Source organism: Naegleria lovaniensis, assembly GCF_003324165.1.
Source record: "Naegleria lovaniensis strain ATCC 30569 chromosome Unknown tig010, whole genome shotgun sequence".
Lineage (NCBI taxonomy): Eukaryota > Heterolobosea > Eutetramitea > Acrasida > Naegleriidae > Naegleria > Naegleria lovaniensis.
Genome location: NW_025407832.1, coordinates 408803 through 426136, shown reverse-complemented (window position 1 = coordinate 426136; position 17334 = coordinate 408803). Strand labels below are relative to the sequence as shown.

The window sequence follows — 17334 nt, the reverse complement described above, 5'->3', positions numbered from 1 at the left end:
CACTTTCATCCAACCTTCTCACTTTGTTAAGGACAATTTCTTCTCTCCTTATTATTATGAGCATAATACTGTTCAGTTTGACCCATCGTCTTCATTTGATCCTCTCATCACTCCAAGAGGTGAAATTCAAATGAAGGATGGGTATTCATTGTTTATCATTCTCCCTGTATGTAGCAAATATTTTAGATCACCTTCTTGTTTCGATAAGGACTTGATTTGGTCAAAGACAACATCTCCCTTATGAGAACCATGTCTCAGCAGGAAGAATGGAACGTTCACAGAGGTGTGGCATGCGAACACCAAAAGTGAAACTACACTAGGTTCACATCATCAAGCGCTTTTCATCGTGCGTCATTCTATAATTATTGAGATTTGTGGCTGGAAGTGATGTTTGTGGCATGTTCCTAGCAAGAAAGGCTTGTTGAAACTTTCATAAAAGGTGTGATTTGCACAAATGATTCTTAAAGTTCAAAAGACGCAACTACAATCTTTAAATTCATGAAAGCGTGAATAAGAAAATCATCAAAAAAACATTGTAAACAATTCGAGCCATTTTGAAAGCTGGCTATCTAGAGAGATCTTCTCTCGGTCCCGTTCAGAAGAGAGATATCTCTCATTTGCTTTCACGACCAGAGAGAAAGAAATTGAAAGTATTCATTGTACGAGAGAATACCACAAGAAAAAGTTATTACATTCTTCGTTGTTGAAAGAGAGGGCTGCCAAGCAAGCGTGAAAGGAAAAGAATAGAAACGAGGAGGACCATACCCTTTCTAAAATACTAATGATGAGAATACTTGTTTATCAACGTGCATGCTTGCAGACACGAGAACCTTCGTTCTGTTGATTGAAGAAGATGAAATCAAGCGAGAACAACAACAACTCGTTGAACGCCCAATAAATGTTAAAAAATTTTTTTTTTAAATTTTGTGTTTTTAAAAAATGAACAAACATTTCTTCAAATTATTTTCGAGCGAGGGTCAAGCTACGTCCTCATCAGCAAGCAACAAACGTCTCGGAGGACTGGAAGAAGATGAAAGACAACCATTAGATTTAACCAATGAAGAAAATATGCAAGATGAGGATTTTATAATAACACAAAATGACCAAGAAGAGGATGAAAGATCGGACACACTTCGTATTGATGACGGAGAGGACAATGAGAAGATTCAACTTGTGAATGAAGACGAAAGTGTTGTGAATAATAATCCAATGGAAGATGATGATGATAGAGAAAAAGCTTTTGAAATATATGAGAAGAATTATAGGAGTCACGAAATCAAGAACAGTAATACAGCACTAGATGCCAAGTTTTATGAAATCATGGAGCAGAACTGTTACCAATCCGAAACATCTCACATTATTTTAAGTAAACGATATGAGAAAATATGTGAAAGAAAGTAAGTGAAAATTCAACAATCATTGCAATATTAATTTTTGGAATTGTAGAGTGCAGGAGTTAGAGGAAATTTACAAGAAGACATACTTCTTACCCGATGAACAACATTTCAAAGTGAAAGAAGAATATTATACTCTAAAATTGGAAAAATATACTTGGGGGTTGATTTACACCCTTTTTGAAGACGAAAAGAGAATGGTACGGCAATATGAACTTCCTGAACAAACCGATTATAAGGATTTTTTGTGGAGAAATAGTCACAGAGAAATTGTGGACAGAATGAAAACAAACTCAGAATTTAGAAAGCTATGTGTATGTAATATCAACTTGTGCTGTATGGCAAAAATTTTTCACAATTTAATAACCACACCATTATCAATGTCAACAAAATAGCTTATTGTGGAATGGCTTGAGAAAAACGCTAGAGAGAGGATTGACATTGAAAACGAAGGAAATTGGATGTATACTTCAAGGAAGGACAGACAAATTGATCCTGACACTGTCTACAAACAAAACACACTGAATGAAGACGATTTGAGACAAGAAAGACTCATTGTCAAGAAAACTTGGGCCCTTGTCAGATCAGGTCAAATGAAGGATGCACAAATGTTTTGCCGTAAGCACGATCAATTTTGGAGAGCAGCAACGATAGCTGGTTCGGAGCTTTACCATAACCCAAGATTATTATCAAAGGAAGGCAATGTTGAGGAAGAAAACTCTGAAACCGTTGGTAACCAAAACCGTTTTGTTTACCTTAACACATTAATCTCCATGCTAAAATCAGAAGATTACATGACCAACGATGAAATACATCACTATGAAAAAGCTATCTACGGTAGTATTTGTGGTGACTTGCCATCAATGTTAGCTGTTTGTAACGACTGGGAAGATTATCTATGGGCCTATTGTAAGGCAACTATGAATTATTTCATCAACAGACAACTTGCTGAATTTGTTCCAAGCGACTCTGAAGACAAGAAATACGTAGCTGATGTTATAAGCTTTACCAACTCCAACAATAGAAGCTTCCATGAAATTCTTCAATCATTGCGAGTGTCCAACAATGAGAAAGTCAAAGAAGAAGCTGTTCACTACCAACACGTCGTTCAAGCTTACATTATTTGCAACCAAGTTCCTGAACTTATCAAATATTTACTTGATTCTATTATTCATCCTGCTGAAAAATCTATGAGCTACATTTCACACTTTTTAAGATTTAGTTCGCATTTTATTTTGACACTATCAATGGGTGGGGATGTAGTATTTACAAACGATCGTGGAAAGGATGCAATTTTAGTCAAGTACATCCACTACTTGGTGAATACTAAACAATATGAACATATAGCATTTTATACCAGATTTATCAGCGAGAAACACGAAACTATGAACAACTATGACTATCGATCTATAATTTTTGCTGAGGCTATTGTTTCAATCGAGCAATTAGAAAAAGAGAAAACCATTTCTGGAGATAATGTTTTGAGAAGAATGTTAATTGCGTCAGCAAAGAAAAATCAGCTCAATGTTTCTGAAATTGCAAGTATTGTAGCTGAAAAATCTCTTCAATCTGCAGAGAGCATCAATGCCATGCCCCACGTTAATTTATTAGATTCTCACTTTTTCCTTGACCCCAATAATAATCCATTTAATAAGCTTCGCGAAAAACACACCACAGAATTAGACATCAAGAAGATCAACTCGATTGATTGGTTATGTATTGAAGATATTAGTCCATATGAATGTCTTGCACAGAGCAACTCTTTGTTGCGTGAATTCATTCAGCTAGGTAAATTAGAAGCATTTGAAATGCTTTTGAATAAGCTTCAGGAGGCAATTGATCCAAAGCTTGAGAACCAATATGATACACCAATCGAGAAAGAACAACAACAATCACTACAAGAATACCATGATTGGAAGCTCTACAAGGAAACGATGTTGTCCTATGACAAATGGAGCAATCAATTAAGACAAAAGCCTCAATTTAAAACCATGGAAAATGTCACATTCAAAAGTCAAGCAGATAAGATCAAATACGAAACAGAGCTCAACACATTCACAAACACAACATTGAAAAAGTGGGCCCAAGAGAATGACTTGTTGTTAGAGGATGCGGTGAAAAAACATTTTAAATTTTTGGAGCGTAGATTTCTTGATCAGGAGCAAATCAATGACAATCCGCCACATCTGATCCATGAACTCAAACAACGATGTATTCCTGATGTCGTGTTTTGCCTCTATCAATTATTGTCCTTCTCAGAGAAGTACGAAGAATGCATGCAACTGGCTGACCAAGTTGCTTCTGATTCACTCTCACTCTTTGAATACTTTTCAAAGGAGCAATTACTTGAATTCTTGAAACTTATGGGTGTTTGTGAACTTAATGCCATTGTACAAGAACCGCTACTGTTGCAACAATAAACATTCAAAACGACGCCTCGGCCGCGTTATCCACAATACATTCTTTTGAGTTTTCACACACAAAAAATGTCTCAACCACCAGCAGCTACCTCAACTTCATCTTCCGATAAAACAATCACTCGATCCGATACTCCAATCGAGCAAGAACAACAACCAAACTCCCAACCCAATCATGTGATACGATACTTCTTTTTTGATTTAGACGATTGTTTATATCCAAAGAGTTCTGGTATCAACATTCATGTCCGTAACCGCATTGCCCAATATCTGTCGGAAAAGCTCGGAATTGAGAATGCTGAGGAAAAGAGCGTTAATTTATATCTTCAACATGGAACCACATTGAGAGGTTTAATAGCAGAAGGCTACAACGTGGATCCATTAACATTCTATCACTATGTCCATTCCGGATTTGAATTGAATGGAGTTCAGCAACATGATGAAGAATTACATTCCATGATAGCAAAATTAAAGCAAAATGTGGATAAAGTTGTTTTATTTACCAATTCTGATTCAAGACATGCTCAACGATTATTGAGTCATTTAGGAATTTTAGAATTATTTGACCAAATTGTTTGTTATGAAGATTTAGAACTCTCGGTGAAGCCTCACCCTCATAGCTATGAAATAGCTGCTGAAATTTCGGGATTACCGAGTGGCTCTCTTGAACATCATTCACCAAGTTGGAAAGATATGATTGTGAATAGTCAATTAGAAATTTATTTTGCAGATGATAATTTGAAAAACGTGATGTCAGCTTTTGATATGGGTTGGAAAGCCTGTTGGGTTTGTGAACAGGAGGGAGTTGAGCCACCACCCAATGAGGGAATTCCATTTGTCCAAGACGTGAAACAAATAACCAAAGTCTGGCCACATTTATTTCAATAGTGATTGAAACAACCTCCAATTTACTCATTTATTTCATTTCCATTACATAATTCGTTCAATTCTTCTCCATTCCAAGACTAGTTCTTCTTGACACATTAAATTATAATTATTATAAAAAGCAAGATGCTGTTAATTGAAATTCATATTTTTTCGAAAAAATGAAGCGAATTTTCCTCTCATCCTCTTTGTGCTTGTCCAAGCAAAAGGCTTTGCTGCCAACAACAACGAGCAGAATGGTTCCATCATCACATATGAGTCATCAGGCCATGATGATGTTTCAACAACAATACCATCAACAAAATTTTTCATCAAATCAAAGCATGATGATGCCATCCACTTCATCATCGGACGGTGCGAATATTCCAGAGCCTCAACTTTTATATGAACGCTTCAGAAACGTAAAGAAGCCCCTCAAAAAGAAGGCATCCTATGAGCAATTTGTTCAAACTGAAAACAAAAAAGTAGAGGATATTTCCCTAACAAATTTAAAGCTTCCTACACCACTCAAGAAGAAGAGAAGAGTAGGTAGAGGTGCTGGATCCGGTAGAGGAAAGTACTGTGGAAGAGGTAGAGGTGGTATATACTCACGTAGTGGTATTAATTTACCTATTGGTTTTGAAGGAGGACAAACACCACTTTGGAGACGTATTCCAAAGTTTGGATTCCGTAATGGCAAATTCAAACTTGATTATCAGGAAGTGAATTTAGAGCAAATTCAATATCTCATTGATTCAGGACGTATTGATATCAGCGATGGAAAAACAATTACAATGAGAACTTTGAAAGAAGCAGGTTTAATTAAGAACGTCAAATATCCTGGAATTAAATTGCTTTCGAAAGGAAAAGAGTTTTTCCGTTCAAAGGTTGACATAGAGGTTCCAAAAGCATCAAAGCAAGCAATCAAGGCTATAGAGAAAGCTGGAGGATCCATTCGCTGCATTTATGTCAACAAGAAGAGTCTTCATGCCATGTTGAATTTCGAGAGATATGTGAACAACAAGGGCCATTTACTCTCAGAAGAGGAGCTCAAGAATCCACATATCATTTATCACAAATATATGGGTATGCCCCCACCAAAGCTTTTGAGTTACTACATGAACGAAGAAAATAGAGGATATTTGGCAGAATTTACAAAGGCTTCAAGCTTTGAATTTTATAATGATGAACAAAAACAATAATTCCTCAATCATACATGAATTCATTAAAAATATTATTGCATGAAATTCAAAGTCCCCAAGCCAGTAATGCAGCAGTTGAAACTGCAATCGACATTGGATACAACCATGGATTCTTGTGCTTTTGTCCCTTCACATGCCAATACCAAAATGCACCAAAATGAAACAAACTGTAAACCCAGTTGACACGAACGACCAAACGTTTCACTTCTTCACTTCCCACAGCTTCACGATTCTTCATCAACAACACATGCCAACACAACGCAGAGATCACAGCGTCACCGGAAGCAGCAAGAGAACACCAGAATTTTGAAGTAGGAGTGACTTCTCCGTTGAAATACTTAACGGTGCCGCCAGGTGAAAAGACATAAAGAGCTATTGATGGAAGGGGAACCAAAGCTCCACTCCAGAAGAAAAGAGATTGAATTAGCGAGGATCCATAAGATGTGGAAGGTGACAACGAAGGAGGATTGTTTACTGATCTAGACATTTTTTATTTAATTAAAAATGATTGAACGACTATTTGGAGAAAAGGATATTCACTGTTACTAAGGGAAATCGGTAAATGTTTTCTCAATGCTCGAAAAGAAGTGACCTAAAATGACAACCCTGTTGACTTGGCCTTTATTTTGTTTTATTAAAGAGGATAGATGAATTACCAATAATTGTTGGAGGTTTGGGAGAGGAAGGATATTGTTTGATGTGATGGCAATAACTATATCATATTGATTATTAAAAGGTTCGTTGATGTGATCCGAAATATGTTTTAAATTATAAAATGTTGCCAATATTTGCCATCACCATTAATTTAAAATTCGTTTAAATTATTGTTGTTGTTGTTGCGATGATGATGATGCAGGAGTTTTTTCTTGTTGTGCTGCTTGTTGCTCAACTCTCTTTACGAATTCTTGTTCTGGGGCGTCCACATAAGCCAAAGTTGAAACGTCCTTATGAGTTGGGTTGAAAAAGTGTCCAGGAGGGTAGTGTCTCTTCTCCGGATTTCCAGACCAATTAGGTTGATGAGCACGTCTAACTCCAAACCCTTTTCTATTAGTTTCATCTTCCGTTGGAGGTTCATCTCTTAGTCTATGAATCCACATATGCCATTCAGCAGGAATGTCCGAAGCATCATAAATAAGATCTTTACGAGCAAGCTCTACCCAACGATTACGGTTCAACTCAGTTGGTTTTGTGGTTTCCCAGTACTTGTTTCCGTATTTATCAACACCAACAAGAACTTTGTCCCCCTTTTCCCACCAGGCTTCTCTGAGTTTAAAAGCCTTCTTCAAAGTTTCCATCACTCCAAATTGTTTGAAATCATTTAGAAGGGAGACTTTTGCTTGCCAAAATCCACGAAAATAATTCGCCATGATGATAAAATATTTTTTTTAATTGTGATGGATAACAACGAGTTGGTCCAGAGCGTGGATTGCCTATTGGCAATAAAATCGAGTGAGTCACAATCTGGGTGAGAAATCAGTCAACAGGGAACCTAATGAATGGAATTTAATGCGCTCCATCCCATCGCTTCATCTTACAGATTGTTCAAAATATCATCAAAACTTTCCTCTAAGGTTGTTGGAAGAGTTCTTGGATTGGCTAACTCTGAGGTTGGTAAATTATTGTGAGATAGGTTCGTTTGAGCTTGTTCTATGGTTGATGGAAAACCTCCAACATGATTTGCTGATGTTGGATCAAATGTATGAGTACCGTCTCCTTCTCGAACCAATGAATAAAGAGATGTTAAATGCTCCTGAAGTAGAAAGCTCTTATTATCAGCACCTGTTGTCTTTCCCTCCGTTCGTAGCGTTTTTAATCTCTCAATTTCACTCATTACGAGTTTTGATACTTCTGTTTCTCTTCGCTGTTTGATAGATTCTAGTCGATAAATAATCTGCGAGTATCTTTTACGAATTCTTCCAAATTGCTTTTCCAAATAGTTCATTGCCTTAAGATCTTTGTCAATCATTGTATAATAATCTACACCGAATTCATAGTTGCTTCTCAAGCCACCTTCAATTTCCTCAATGATACCAATGTGAACTTGACATGCTGCAATAACCGATGACATGTAGAGTGGAGAGGCAAATCCAATCGATATCTCATTGGAGAAAATCTCTGCAATTCTATTGGCTGCATCTTCTAGAACTTTTCCCTTGTAGCCGCATTGTTGAAGTATGAGAACACGAGTGCCGTTAATGAATGCATCACAAATAGCTTTAGAAATTTCTTCCTGTTCTGGTGTGAGTGTTTTTTGTCTATCACTTTCATGCTGTGTGACGAGTTTTGTTATTAGGTCGAACAATGTAAGATACAAATAGATTGTATCTTGGTTAATTGATTGAGATGTAATTTGTAACAGCTCTGGAGGTACCTTTTTCAAGCCTGTAGTATACTTGTAGAAGCCAACCAGCAAGTTTGCCACATCATGTTGACATTGTTTAGAAATGGACTCAAAATCCAGTTCTGCAAAATCGTCGTAAACAGGTTTTTCTGTACCTGAGCCAATTCCTGCTGCCATTTCTGCAATTGACTTTAAATATTTCAGATTTTGCTGACCTAATGAGTACTTTTCTTTCAGTTGTGTGAAATAGTAGTCCACAAAACTCAAATAAAAAATAGCGTCTCCATCATTTCCTTCTCCAGAACAATATATCGAAAGGTTGCAGTATGTACATGCTGTTAAAAAAGATCTCCATTGATCGAAGACATGAGAAAGCATTGATCTAGTTTTTTCGTATGCTCTTTCTGCTTCATCTTTGAACCCTCTTCTTTGACACATTAGCATATGAATACTGTAGAGAAAGCAATTAGCTTCATCACTCCTCTTGTCAGAGAAAAATATATGCTCTACAGATCTTTGATCCATGAGTGGCATGGACGTAGATCTATAATAGTCATCAACCGTCAGTCGTTTCATTAACTGTTTGTTCAAGTCTCTACTCATTCGAATTAAAGCAATCAAACTTTCATTATTAAAGTCAACTTGAGGCATTTGTGAAAATCCTGGCACATCAATTTCTGTTGTGTTGAGTTCGGGCATCATTAGAGCGGTGGTAGTATTTGAGGAGGAAGCGTGTTGTAATCTAGATACTGCCGAAATTGATGTGGCATTGTTCTTATTCAAAGGATTTTCCAGCCAATTGTTGGTATGTGGGTCAGAATTATTGGCGGATGTAAGGAATTGAGTAGTAGTGTTTGTTGAGGCGTCATTGATATGAAAGGTGTGAGAGGTAAAAGATTGCATTCCTGAAGATGACGAAGATTCCGTTGTTGGTTTCACAATGTCAAATTTTGAGTAACCTTCATGCTCCTCCTCTTCATTGGCTGCGTTGCTAGCTTTGTTTTTTGAGCTAGGCCGTCCTCGTTTCTTTGGTTTTCGATACTGGTTTGGATTGAATAACAAAGGCAAATTGTTAAAATTTAAATGATCATAGCGACAACCTACCTGGCATATTAATCCATGTTTGATGCAATATGTACAGGATGGTATTTTCTTATCTAATTATTATTATGATAACAATAATTTGAAACGACATTTTGAACTTTAGTATTGTCAGTATCCATGAACTTACCACACTTGATATGCTTTTCTCTGCAAGCTGTACAGGCAATATGAAAAGACGCAGAAGTTAGAGAAGAAAGATCGTTCTGATTTTTGAATGGTTCCTCAACGGTCGTGGTCATGACAGTGTTTGTGGGAGAAAGTGGTCTTTCAACGTTATGATGACCATGGTTTCCACTATCGACTGTTGTTATGCTTGTTGGCAACATGTTGTTGGTGACCGTCGAACCAAAAATGTCAGCACTTTCTGAAGGTGAGTATGAAAACGAAGGAAATGGTTGTTGTTCCTCGTTAGAAGGAAAAAGCAATTGGGAAAATGTTCCAGCTGATGAATGTGGCGGACTTGGTGTATTGTTGTGGTGAGTGATGATCTTGTTCTTTGGCTGTTCAATATACGGCTCCCAAATATATTCCACGTTCTTTAGCTTTCCATTTGATGAAAATGATCCAACAGAGGGCGAGGACGATGATTTCGAATCAGAGGATGATGACGGGTAAGGTTTGTGATTTGCTGATGTGCCTGCTTTTGCTAATTCTTTTGGCATTTTGTTTGTTAAATATGATGTGATGATAATCTTGTGTTAATTTCAACCGATTATTGTTGTTATTATTATTTGATTTTGTTGGTTACTAGGTCAATAATTGTTGTTGTTTTATGCACAAGGTCTTCCTTTTTTGTTGTTGATGAGCGGAAGGTTTTGTTTCAACTGCAGCCTGTAGGTTTGCTGTTGGTTGTTGGCCGGTTTTTTAATCGGTTCAGCTGGAAAGCCGTCTCGTTCGAAAAGCAACCGTTGCAACTATTTTTTGTTTTTGGCTTTGCAAGGCTTGCGCGAATCTTTTATTATTTCAAAAGAAATTGCTGCGTACCACCCATCACTTTCTTTTTTTGTTTCTGATTCATCTGTTTATTTCTGCTGCTCTGCCAATTGGCGGATACTTGTGTGAACGCGTTCATGATTTACCGTAGAACAGATGATTGTTTAGTTCAAGGGATTGAGCAAGTCCTCAATTCGAATATGAGTCCTTGGAATACGAGGAATTGCTGAGGTTGGGGATACGGGAGGTGTGTTGGACGAAGAGGAGGAAGAGGTTGAGCTTTGGCAACTACTTTTCAGAGAGGAGGCTGAGTTGGAACAGCAGCTAGAGTACTCTTCTCCACCACTTATGAAGTTGTTTGCGTTCATGTTCAATACATTGTTGGGAAGATGAGAGCAAGGCACTGGAGGAACTTCAGCTGGTTTGGGGTTTGCAACTCTTGTTTCTTCCTTTCGTTTGTATATTCTCTTTGGATTGTTACAAAGCTTCCAATGATAGAGTGGAACCTTACTTCCGTACTTGACGTCCTCTTGTTGATATTCCATTTGGAACACGTTTCCCTCTTGAATATCTAAGTTTTCGTGTTTGAGAGTGTAGAAATTCACGATAAAAGCATATTCTCACAAAAAGACATCATCATTGATAGTACTTACTTGCTTTCGTTGGTGGTCGGGCCGTATTCGACACAGATGGTGCTCCTCTCAATCCTTTTGTCTGATTCGACATTTGTTGTCCAACATTATGAAAAGAAACTTGAATAAAGTTGAATGGAGCGTTGGAGTGGTTGTTCACCATGGGTGTTGTCGTTGCCAATGATTTCAATCTTGTTGCAGCAGAAGAGTTCGTACGAGAGGTCTTGGAATGATGCAAATGAGAAGCAGCATGAGAAGGAGAATTAGTAGAACCCAAATGCAAATGGCTTGTGTGGTGTTTGGTCATTGATTCTTGTGTTTCAAGCTTGTTGTTTTATTATTTGTCGAAATTGTTAAATCAAGAAAATAGTTCAAAGATCAAGGTAATATTTAACCACCTCCACACATAACCACCTCTCTATTAACTCGAATGAAACTAAATTCGTTCAAAAGTTGTTTCCTAATGTGAAACTTACTATTAGACAAACTCGCTTTTTTCAACAAATTGGCGATTTTTGGGAAAAAAGCTAAAATGTATCCACGATTCTATATATCAATTTTGGTTTGATTGGAGTTCATTCACGTTATTTCTGACGAATTTTCCCATGTGGAGTTTGGCACTCAATTATCACTTTTCGATAAACAATTGTTTGTTTCTAAAAAAGGATATGAGGTAGTCGATGCTTAAATATACACTTGACAATTGCATATCGGGTCTTTGTGTGGTCCAATCGTTGTTTAAAACAACATACTCGAAAAGGAACGTCTCTTTTAAATTTCGTATTTTTGCTAACGAACGATTAGGAAAGGTTCTCATTCGAATTCGACCTCCTAAAATATGGAAAGTATGAGTTTAAAAGCATGGTTTTGGTACTTTTGTCGAGAGGAGTATGTGCTATGAAAGGACATTGGTATGAATTTCGAGAGACCAGTGAAGTCCTAAGCCAATACTACAGCACTAATGTTGCTCGAGGTTTCTTTTTCCGTTGTATAGGAGAGGCTATCTAGATGATGAGGTACTTTTCTCACAAGTAATATTAAGAACAATTAAGGAAACGATGACACCAATACAACCATGCTATCTTCTTTCTAATATATAGATGGTTTATTTTTAATTCTAATGCGATTTTCAGGTAACGTGATCGTTGCACTGAACATGAAATACCGACCATTATTTTACAGTCGGATCCAACAACTCTTGAATAGTGAATATACTTGTCCTTTTTCTTCGTTTTGTCTGAGTTTGAGTGGTAGAGAGTAAACCTGTTGTTTGAAGACTTCGTTTGTTTGGGCGTTCATCTGCTTCGAGACTTGAACTTTCAGAAGGTACGAACGGTTTAGAGTTGCATGCACTCGATTCTGAACATTCATTGGAATTGTGGGTCTTGGATGCTTTTAATGGTCTCTGGAGTGAATCTTTTTGTGGATCCTCTTGTTCATTCCATTCTCCATGATAGTAAGAGTGATGCAACAATGAAAGCTTATTTTGGGGAGTTGGTGTTGCCAAAGGTTCGGTAAGAGTTGCATCTTTTCTAGATCCTTTGGAGAAGGATTGTTGAGAACGGGTATGTTTCTTGAGAGTCCAATGAAAGACGGGAACTTTCGTTCGATGTTGTCTTTGTTCAGAGCATGCTTTCTGTTCACAATTAGAGTTTGTTCGAGGGGAATGTGTTGCACCTTTGGAATCTCGCTGCTGTAAAGATGGAGATGATGGACAAAAACCTGTGGTTGCGTTTTTGTACTCAACCAATGTTAAATCGTTGGATCCTCGAAGACGCTGATATTCGTCTGACTTGGAACTGGACGAGCATGAATCGTGAATGAAGGACACCTGCACAAAGGCAAGGTCCTTGAGTGGAGATTGGCGAGTGGCAGTTGGTATAACAGTAGAGGGTTTCACAGCAATCGATTCTTTCTTAAAATATATTTGTTGTGTTTTGTGCATTCTGTTTTTTTGATAGAGTTTCGACGGCTTGTTGACTGAAGTAAAGAGGAAAAACAGAGCTATTCTTTTGTGTTCGTGAGTACAAGTTCGTATGATGAATCGGTCCTTTTTCGATGTAAAAGTAAAAACCTGAAATAAAGGATTTGTTTACATTCCATCTTGGATTGTTTTAAGTCTTTTCATGTGTGACGGGAGTGAATGCTCTATCCATGTAGTTGACTTTTTAGTACCGGAAAAGACACACGCATTCGTTCAAAAACCATAAATGGTTCGTCTGATTGTTTTTGGGACAAACCGGCTGTTGTTAATAGGCTAAAATTGAAACTGGATATGTTCTGCAATGGGAATGAAGAATTACAATATTAACCTTGTTTTTAAGATTCAATATTCTTAAATTATTTTTAATGAGCCTTATTGTTTGGTTTTTAATAAAATTTTAAATAAAAAATTCTATTATTTAATTGTTCTCACTGGCGTCACGGTCAGTAGAAAAACTTATTTCCATAGTAGTAAGGCGAGTTCAAAACTCGGTTTGGATAATCTTTGACACCAATATGTTGAGGCTGAACTATGTTTTGTGCCGACATGATTTGAATTAGGTTTTCCAAGTCTTGTTTCAGTCTTCTCAATGCGGATTGAAGAGCTTCCATATCCTCAGAACGAATCATAGCAACAGGGGACATGAAAGAGACTCCGTGTTGTTCCATTTCGTTCAATTTGATTAGTGACTGCAACAAGTCAAACGAAGTGTTCCATCTTAGGGAATTCAAAGCATGAAAAAAGTATTGAGCATGGTTTGGCTCCCTCTCATTGAGTCTATGAATAGAATGCAAACACAAGTCAAATGGAACTTTCAGGTTGGGATGAATGTTTGGACCCAGAGTATGCTCTTCAAACAGCTGAGGCGGCACAATAGGCAATCGTTGATCACCTGGTTGATCTTGGACTAATTGATATGATGGTGAAATGGTTTCAAGCAGAGAGGCAGTTTGAATTTGATCCTTCGTTTTATATTTCCGTTCCAAAGGGCCTGTTTCTGTGGTGGAAGCTGTAATAAACGAAGAAAGGTTGCGTATGTTACTGATCATTGTAACACACAAGATGTATAGAGCGTTTTTATTTTGCTTGGGATTTAAAAAACTTTAAACTGTTTTTGGAAAGTCACTATTTATGTGTCGGGTTGTTATTCCAAGACCAGACTAATTCAAGAATATGCTTTTAAGGCTTGTTTTTAAATTGAACGAATATTAGTTTTAAACTCAGGCTGTAGTGTAGTAAAAGATCATCTACAAATTTTGTTCACCCTTCAGATTTTTAAAAACAAACCACAGTAGAGGCGTAACTGTTTATGCTTTCACTTGTTCAGCAACTTCTTCAGCAAAGCTCTTCTTTGGTTTGTATTGCATTCCTTCACCAACCTTCATTCTTATAAAATCAACAATTTCAACACCAGAATCCTTGCAGAATTGTTGAACAGACATCTTTTGGTCTAAAACCCAAGGTTGAAGTAAAAGAACATGATCTGAAAGGAATTGCTTATTCAATTGACCCTCAATCATCTTGTTGAGAATATCTTGTGGTTTTGGTTTGTATTCTTTTCCTTCTTGCTCAGCTTTTTGTTTTTCTTCAGCTTGCTGTTCTTCAAGTCTCTTCAACAATAATTCACGCTCGTGTTGAATGACTTCTGCTGGAACTTGCTCCTTTGTTAAATAATTTGGACCCATTCCACAAATGTGCATGGCAATTTGTCTTCCAAGACTTTGCAATTGTTCTGGAGTCTTGCTGGATCCTGGGGCAGCTTTAACAATGACAAACGATCCAACTCCACCCATTTTCTCTCCCTTGCTATTGTGAAGATATCCCACTAATTGATGTTCACTCGTGTTGGTATTAATCATGTATTTGATCCTTCTTGGTTTTACATTTTCACGTAAAACAGCCACAAGTTCATTAAATTTCTCTTTCATGGAGCCATTGCCTCCAAAAATTGCAGAATTTGCAACAATTTCATTCTCAAATGCTTGTTCGTTTTGTTCGACTGATAACTCAGTTTGAGAAGGGTTGAATTTAACCAACTGATTCAAACATTCATCGATGACCTCCTTGAATTTATCGGAATTTATCACAAAATCAGTTTCACTGTTCACTTCCAATAAGACACATTTCTCATTGCCTAATTGTTGCAAGCCAATGACGCCTTCCTGAGTAGTTCTTGAACTCTTCTTTGCTGCTGTTTGAAGTCCCTTTTGTCTAAGCCATTCTTTTGCCTTTGAAATATCATTTCCACTCTCTTCCAAAGCTTTTCTACATTGTCCGAGAGGAGCATCAGTTTCAACTCTCAATTGTTTAATCAAATCCATTGGAGGTGGACCTCTCACGTATGGTGTAGCGGTAAATAAATTTCTTTGAATGGAAGCAGTGTTGCATAGAAGAACATTCAATGATGATGAATGTGTTGATGAGGTAAAAGGCTTCAAGTGGGAAGAAGCGAAACGAGAGGAAAGAGCAACAACAGAGCGTCTCATTTTTTCAAACAAAAAAAAATTCAATCAAAATTTGAAAAAGAATGAGAAAGCTTGTTATTGCTGGATTATTAGTATCATTATACTTTATACAATATTCTCTCATCTAACACATTATTTTTCAAACTTCTTTTTGAGTGATCCAAGGCCACCACTGAAAACACCTTCGACAATTTTCACACACTTTTCAAGCTCATCGGGTTGTGTGTAAAATTCAGTCGACCACTCAGCAAATGTTTTGTCCTCGTCCGTAACTGGTTTCAAGGTCAAAGTAGCAAAGTATCCAGTGATTGGCAAGCTACTGCTCACAATATCATACGAGTAGGAATGACTTCTCTCATTAAATGCCAACAAGGTCTCACGGAAAGGAATATCATTGCCAGCAACTGTCAATCTTCGAATGCAGCCGATAGTGTTGTCGGTTTGATTGTTTTCAATCTCACTGGCAATAACGCTACCTGTCCACGATGGAAGGCCATTGAAAGATCTGACAACAGACCACACTGATTCGAGAGGAGCTGGAATGATGGCGCTCTTGTAGACCTTGCCGAATGCTGTTGGTTGAGACATTTTTAAGTGATCATTAATTGAGAGGATAATGTATTTTCATTCACAAGGATTATTCCATCCGCATGCGGGTGGTAAATTAATTTTGATAGTTTGGACTCTATTAATTTTTCGACTCTTCTTAAAATTCAAGACAAGTGCCTACTCTGTCATGAAATAAGATCTTGTGCCTCCCATTCTTTTTAACCAACACACAATGCATGGTCATGGAACTAAGGGAAGGTGACAAAAAACTAGAACTTTTAAACTCCAACAATTTGGCTACTACCTCAAACGACTCCTTCACAATCTTAATTCTGTATAATTGACCGAATTGATCTCCACAAAGAAGTGTCAATAACGCCCCATCCTCTTTTTCATGCCTCACAGCACTCACTGCACAAATCACACATGAGGAAGGAACTTGTATAGGAATGGATCTGAATGTTTTGAATTCATCTTTTGAGTAGATTAACGACAAACTCGATTCACCTCCAACGAGAACACATATCAGAGAAGGAAAAAAGAGCTTTGTACATGCAATACTACAAGGACAAGCTCTGATGGCGTTGATCGTTTGACGATTTTGAGCTGAAACATTCACCGTCGAAAGAAAAGGATTACCTCCTACAATTAATGTACGAGATTCAACTTTGACCTCTGAAACCTCCATGATTCCATTGGATCGTTGAGAAAATAAGAAAAAGGAACGAAAGTGATGTGCTCTTTCGAGTTCATAGGATTCCTGACATGGAAGAATACGGAGAAGAACCACAGAGGGAGCCTTGTTGCTAAAGAAATCGTATTGCTTCCATTGAAGAAAACCAGTAGATTCATCATAGAGAATATGAAACAACAGTACCTGCCCTGAATATAGGCCGACCGCCATCAACATGGAGCATTCATGAGAATAGTTATTGGTGGAATGAACTGAAGTCATTGCCATGCAAGTCAACGGAGAACCACAATTTAAAGCTTTGCTTTGAAACTCAATGAAACGCTCTTTTCCATCTTGAAAGCAAAGCCTGTACGATGTAAGAATATTATCGCTTCTTCCAACAAATAATAGCCTTGTTCTCCCTGAGGAGCAGAAAGAAGCACAGACACCACTTGGCTTTTCTTCAGCATGTTGGTTGACCGAGAAGTGGATAGGAACCTGCTCTTTTTTAAAATTTTCAATACTAACGGAGCCATCAGAGAAGCATTTACACAAGAACTCATGATCAGAGGCATCCATCTCATTATTCATAGTGTTTGGAGTGGTAACAACTTGATCGCATTCATTGAGAGAACTGCAGATGTAAGTAAGGTAAGGACCCATTTTTTTATGAAAAAAGCCTAGCAACTGAAAGGGCGAATTAAAATACAATATTTTGGTAATTTATCGAGTAGTGATGGAATGACAATCAGCTAGATTCCTTCCCAAAGCTTGCA

General features: G+C 37.4%; 12 protein-coding genes across 12 annotated transcripts; 3 read left to right on the top strand and 9 right to left on the bottom strand.

Moving 5' to 3' along the window:
* Positions 1 to 939: 939 nt before the first annotated feature.
* On the top strand, positions 940 to 3814 carry C9374_000592 (uncharacterized protein; the record flags this gene model as incomplete). The annotated part of the gene is made up of 3 exons (XM_044695723.1): positions 940 to 1397; positions 1447 to 1708; positions 1790 to 3814. 3 exons carry the CDS (start codon positions 940 to 942, stop codon positions 3812 to 3814), a joined length of 2745 nt encoding a protein of 914 aa, XP_044552420.1.
* Positions 3815 to 3880: 66 nt separating this feature from the next.
* Positions 3881 to 4699, top strand: C9374_000591 (uncharacterized protein; the record flags this gene model as incomplete). Its single annotated transcript, XM_044695712.1, has 1 exon — positions 3881 to 4699. The coding sequence occupies one exon, from the start codon at positions 3881 to 3883 to the stop codon at positions 4697 to 4699; it is 819 nt and encodes a 272-aa protein (XP_044552419.1).
* A 158-nt stretch (positions 4700 to 4857) lies between these two features.
* C9374_000590 (uncharacterized protein) lies at positions 4858 to 5877 on the top strand (the record flags this gene model as incomplete). Its single annotated transcript, XM_044695701.1, has 1 exon — positions 4858 to 5877. The coding sequence occupies one exon, from the start codon at positions 4858 to 4860 to the stop codon at positions 5875 to 5877; it is 1020 nt and encodes a 339-aa protein (XP_044552418.1).
* Positions 5878 to 5923: 46 nt separating this feature from the next.
* Positions 5924 to 6364, bottom strand: C9374_000589 (uncharacterized protein; the record flags this gene model as incomplete). Its single annotated transcript, XM_044695689.1, has 1 exon — positions 5924 to 6364. The coding sequence occupies one exon, from the start codon at positions 6362 to 6364 to the stop codon at positions 5924 to 5926; it is 441 nt and encodes a 146-aa protein (XP_044552417.1).
* A 334-nt stretch (positions 6365 to 6698) lies between these two features.
* C9374_000588 (uncharacterized protein) lies at positions 6699 to 7244 on the bottom strand (the record flags this gene model as incomplete). Its single annotated transcript, XM_044695678.1, has 1 exon — positions 6699 to 7244. The coding sequence occupies one exon, from the start codon at positions 7242 to 7244 to the stop codon at positions 6699 to 6701; it is 546 nt and encodes a 181-aa protein (XP_044552416.1).
* A 164-nt stretch (positions 7245 to 7408) lies between these two features.
* Positions 7409 to 9984, bottom strand: C9374_000587 (uncharacterized protein; the record flags this gene model as incomplete). The annotated part of the gene is made up of 3 exons (XM_044695667.1): positions 7409 to 9259; positions 9323 to 9375; positions 9450 to 9984. 3 exons carry the CDS (start codon positions 9982 to 9984, stop codon positions 7409 to 7411), a joined length of 2439 nt encoding a protein of 812 aa, XP_044552415.1.
* Positions 9985 to 10419: 435 nt separating this feature from the next.
* Positions 10420 to 11194, bottom strand: C9374_000586 (uncharacterized protein; the record flags this gene model as incomplete). Its single annotated transcript, XM_044695656.1, has 2 exons — positions 10420 to 10826; positions 10909 to 11194. 2 exons carry the CDS (start codon positions 11192 to 11194, stop codon positions 10420 to 10422), a joined length of 693 nt encoding a protein of 230 aa, XP_044552414.1.
* Positions 11195 to 12058: 864 nt separating this feature from the next.
* Positions 12059 to 12832, bottom strand: C9374_000585 (uncharacterized protein; the record flags this gene model as incomplete). The annotated part of the gene is made up of 1 exon (XM_044695645.1): positions 12059 to 12832. The coding sequence occupies one exon, from the start codon at positions 12830 to 12832 to the stop codon at positions 12059 to 12061; it is 774 nt and encodes a 257-aa protein (XP_044552413.1).
* Positions 12833 to 13314: 482 nt separating this feature from the next.
* On the bottom strand, positions 13315 to 13920 carry C9374_000584 (uncharacterized protein; the record flags this gene model as incomplete). The annotated part of the gene is made up of 1 exon (XM_044695634.1): positions 13315 to 13920. The coding sequence occupies one exon, from the start codon at positions 13918 to 13920 to the stop codon at positions 13315 to 13317; it is 606 nt and encodes a 201-aa protein (XP_044552412.1).
* Positions 13921 to 14178: 258 nt separating this feature from the next.
* Positions 14179 to 15357, bottom strand: C9374_000583 (uncharacterized protein; the record flags this gene model as incomplete). Its single annotated transcript, XM_044695623.1, has 1 exon — positions 14179 to 15357. The coding sequence occupies one exon, from the start codon at positions 15355 to 15357 to the stop codon at positions 14179 to 14181; it is 1179 nt and encodes a 392-aa protein (XP_044552411.1).
* A 111-nt stretch (positions 15358 to 15468) lies between these two features.
* On the bottom strand, positions 15469 to 15924 carry C9374_000582 (uncharacterized protein; the record flags this gene model as incomplete). The annotated part of the gene is made up of 1 exon (XM_044695612.1): positions 15469 to 15924. One exon carries the CDS (start codon positions 15922 to 15924, stop codon positions 15469 to 15471), a length of 456 nt encoding a protein of 151 aa, XP_044552410.1.
* Positions 15925 to 16042: 118 nt separating this feature from the next.
* Positions 16043 to 17221, bottom strand: C9374_000581 (uncharacterized protein; the record flags this gene model as incomplete). Its single annotated transcript, XM_044695601.1, has 1 exon — positions 16043 to 17221. One exon carries the CDS (start codon positions 17219 to 17221, stop codon positions 16043 to 16045), a length of 1179 nt encoding a protein of 392 aa, XP_044552409.1.
* Positions 17222 to 17334: the final 113 nt, after the last annotated feature.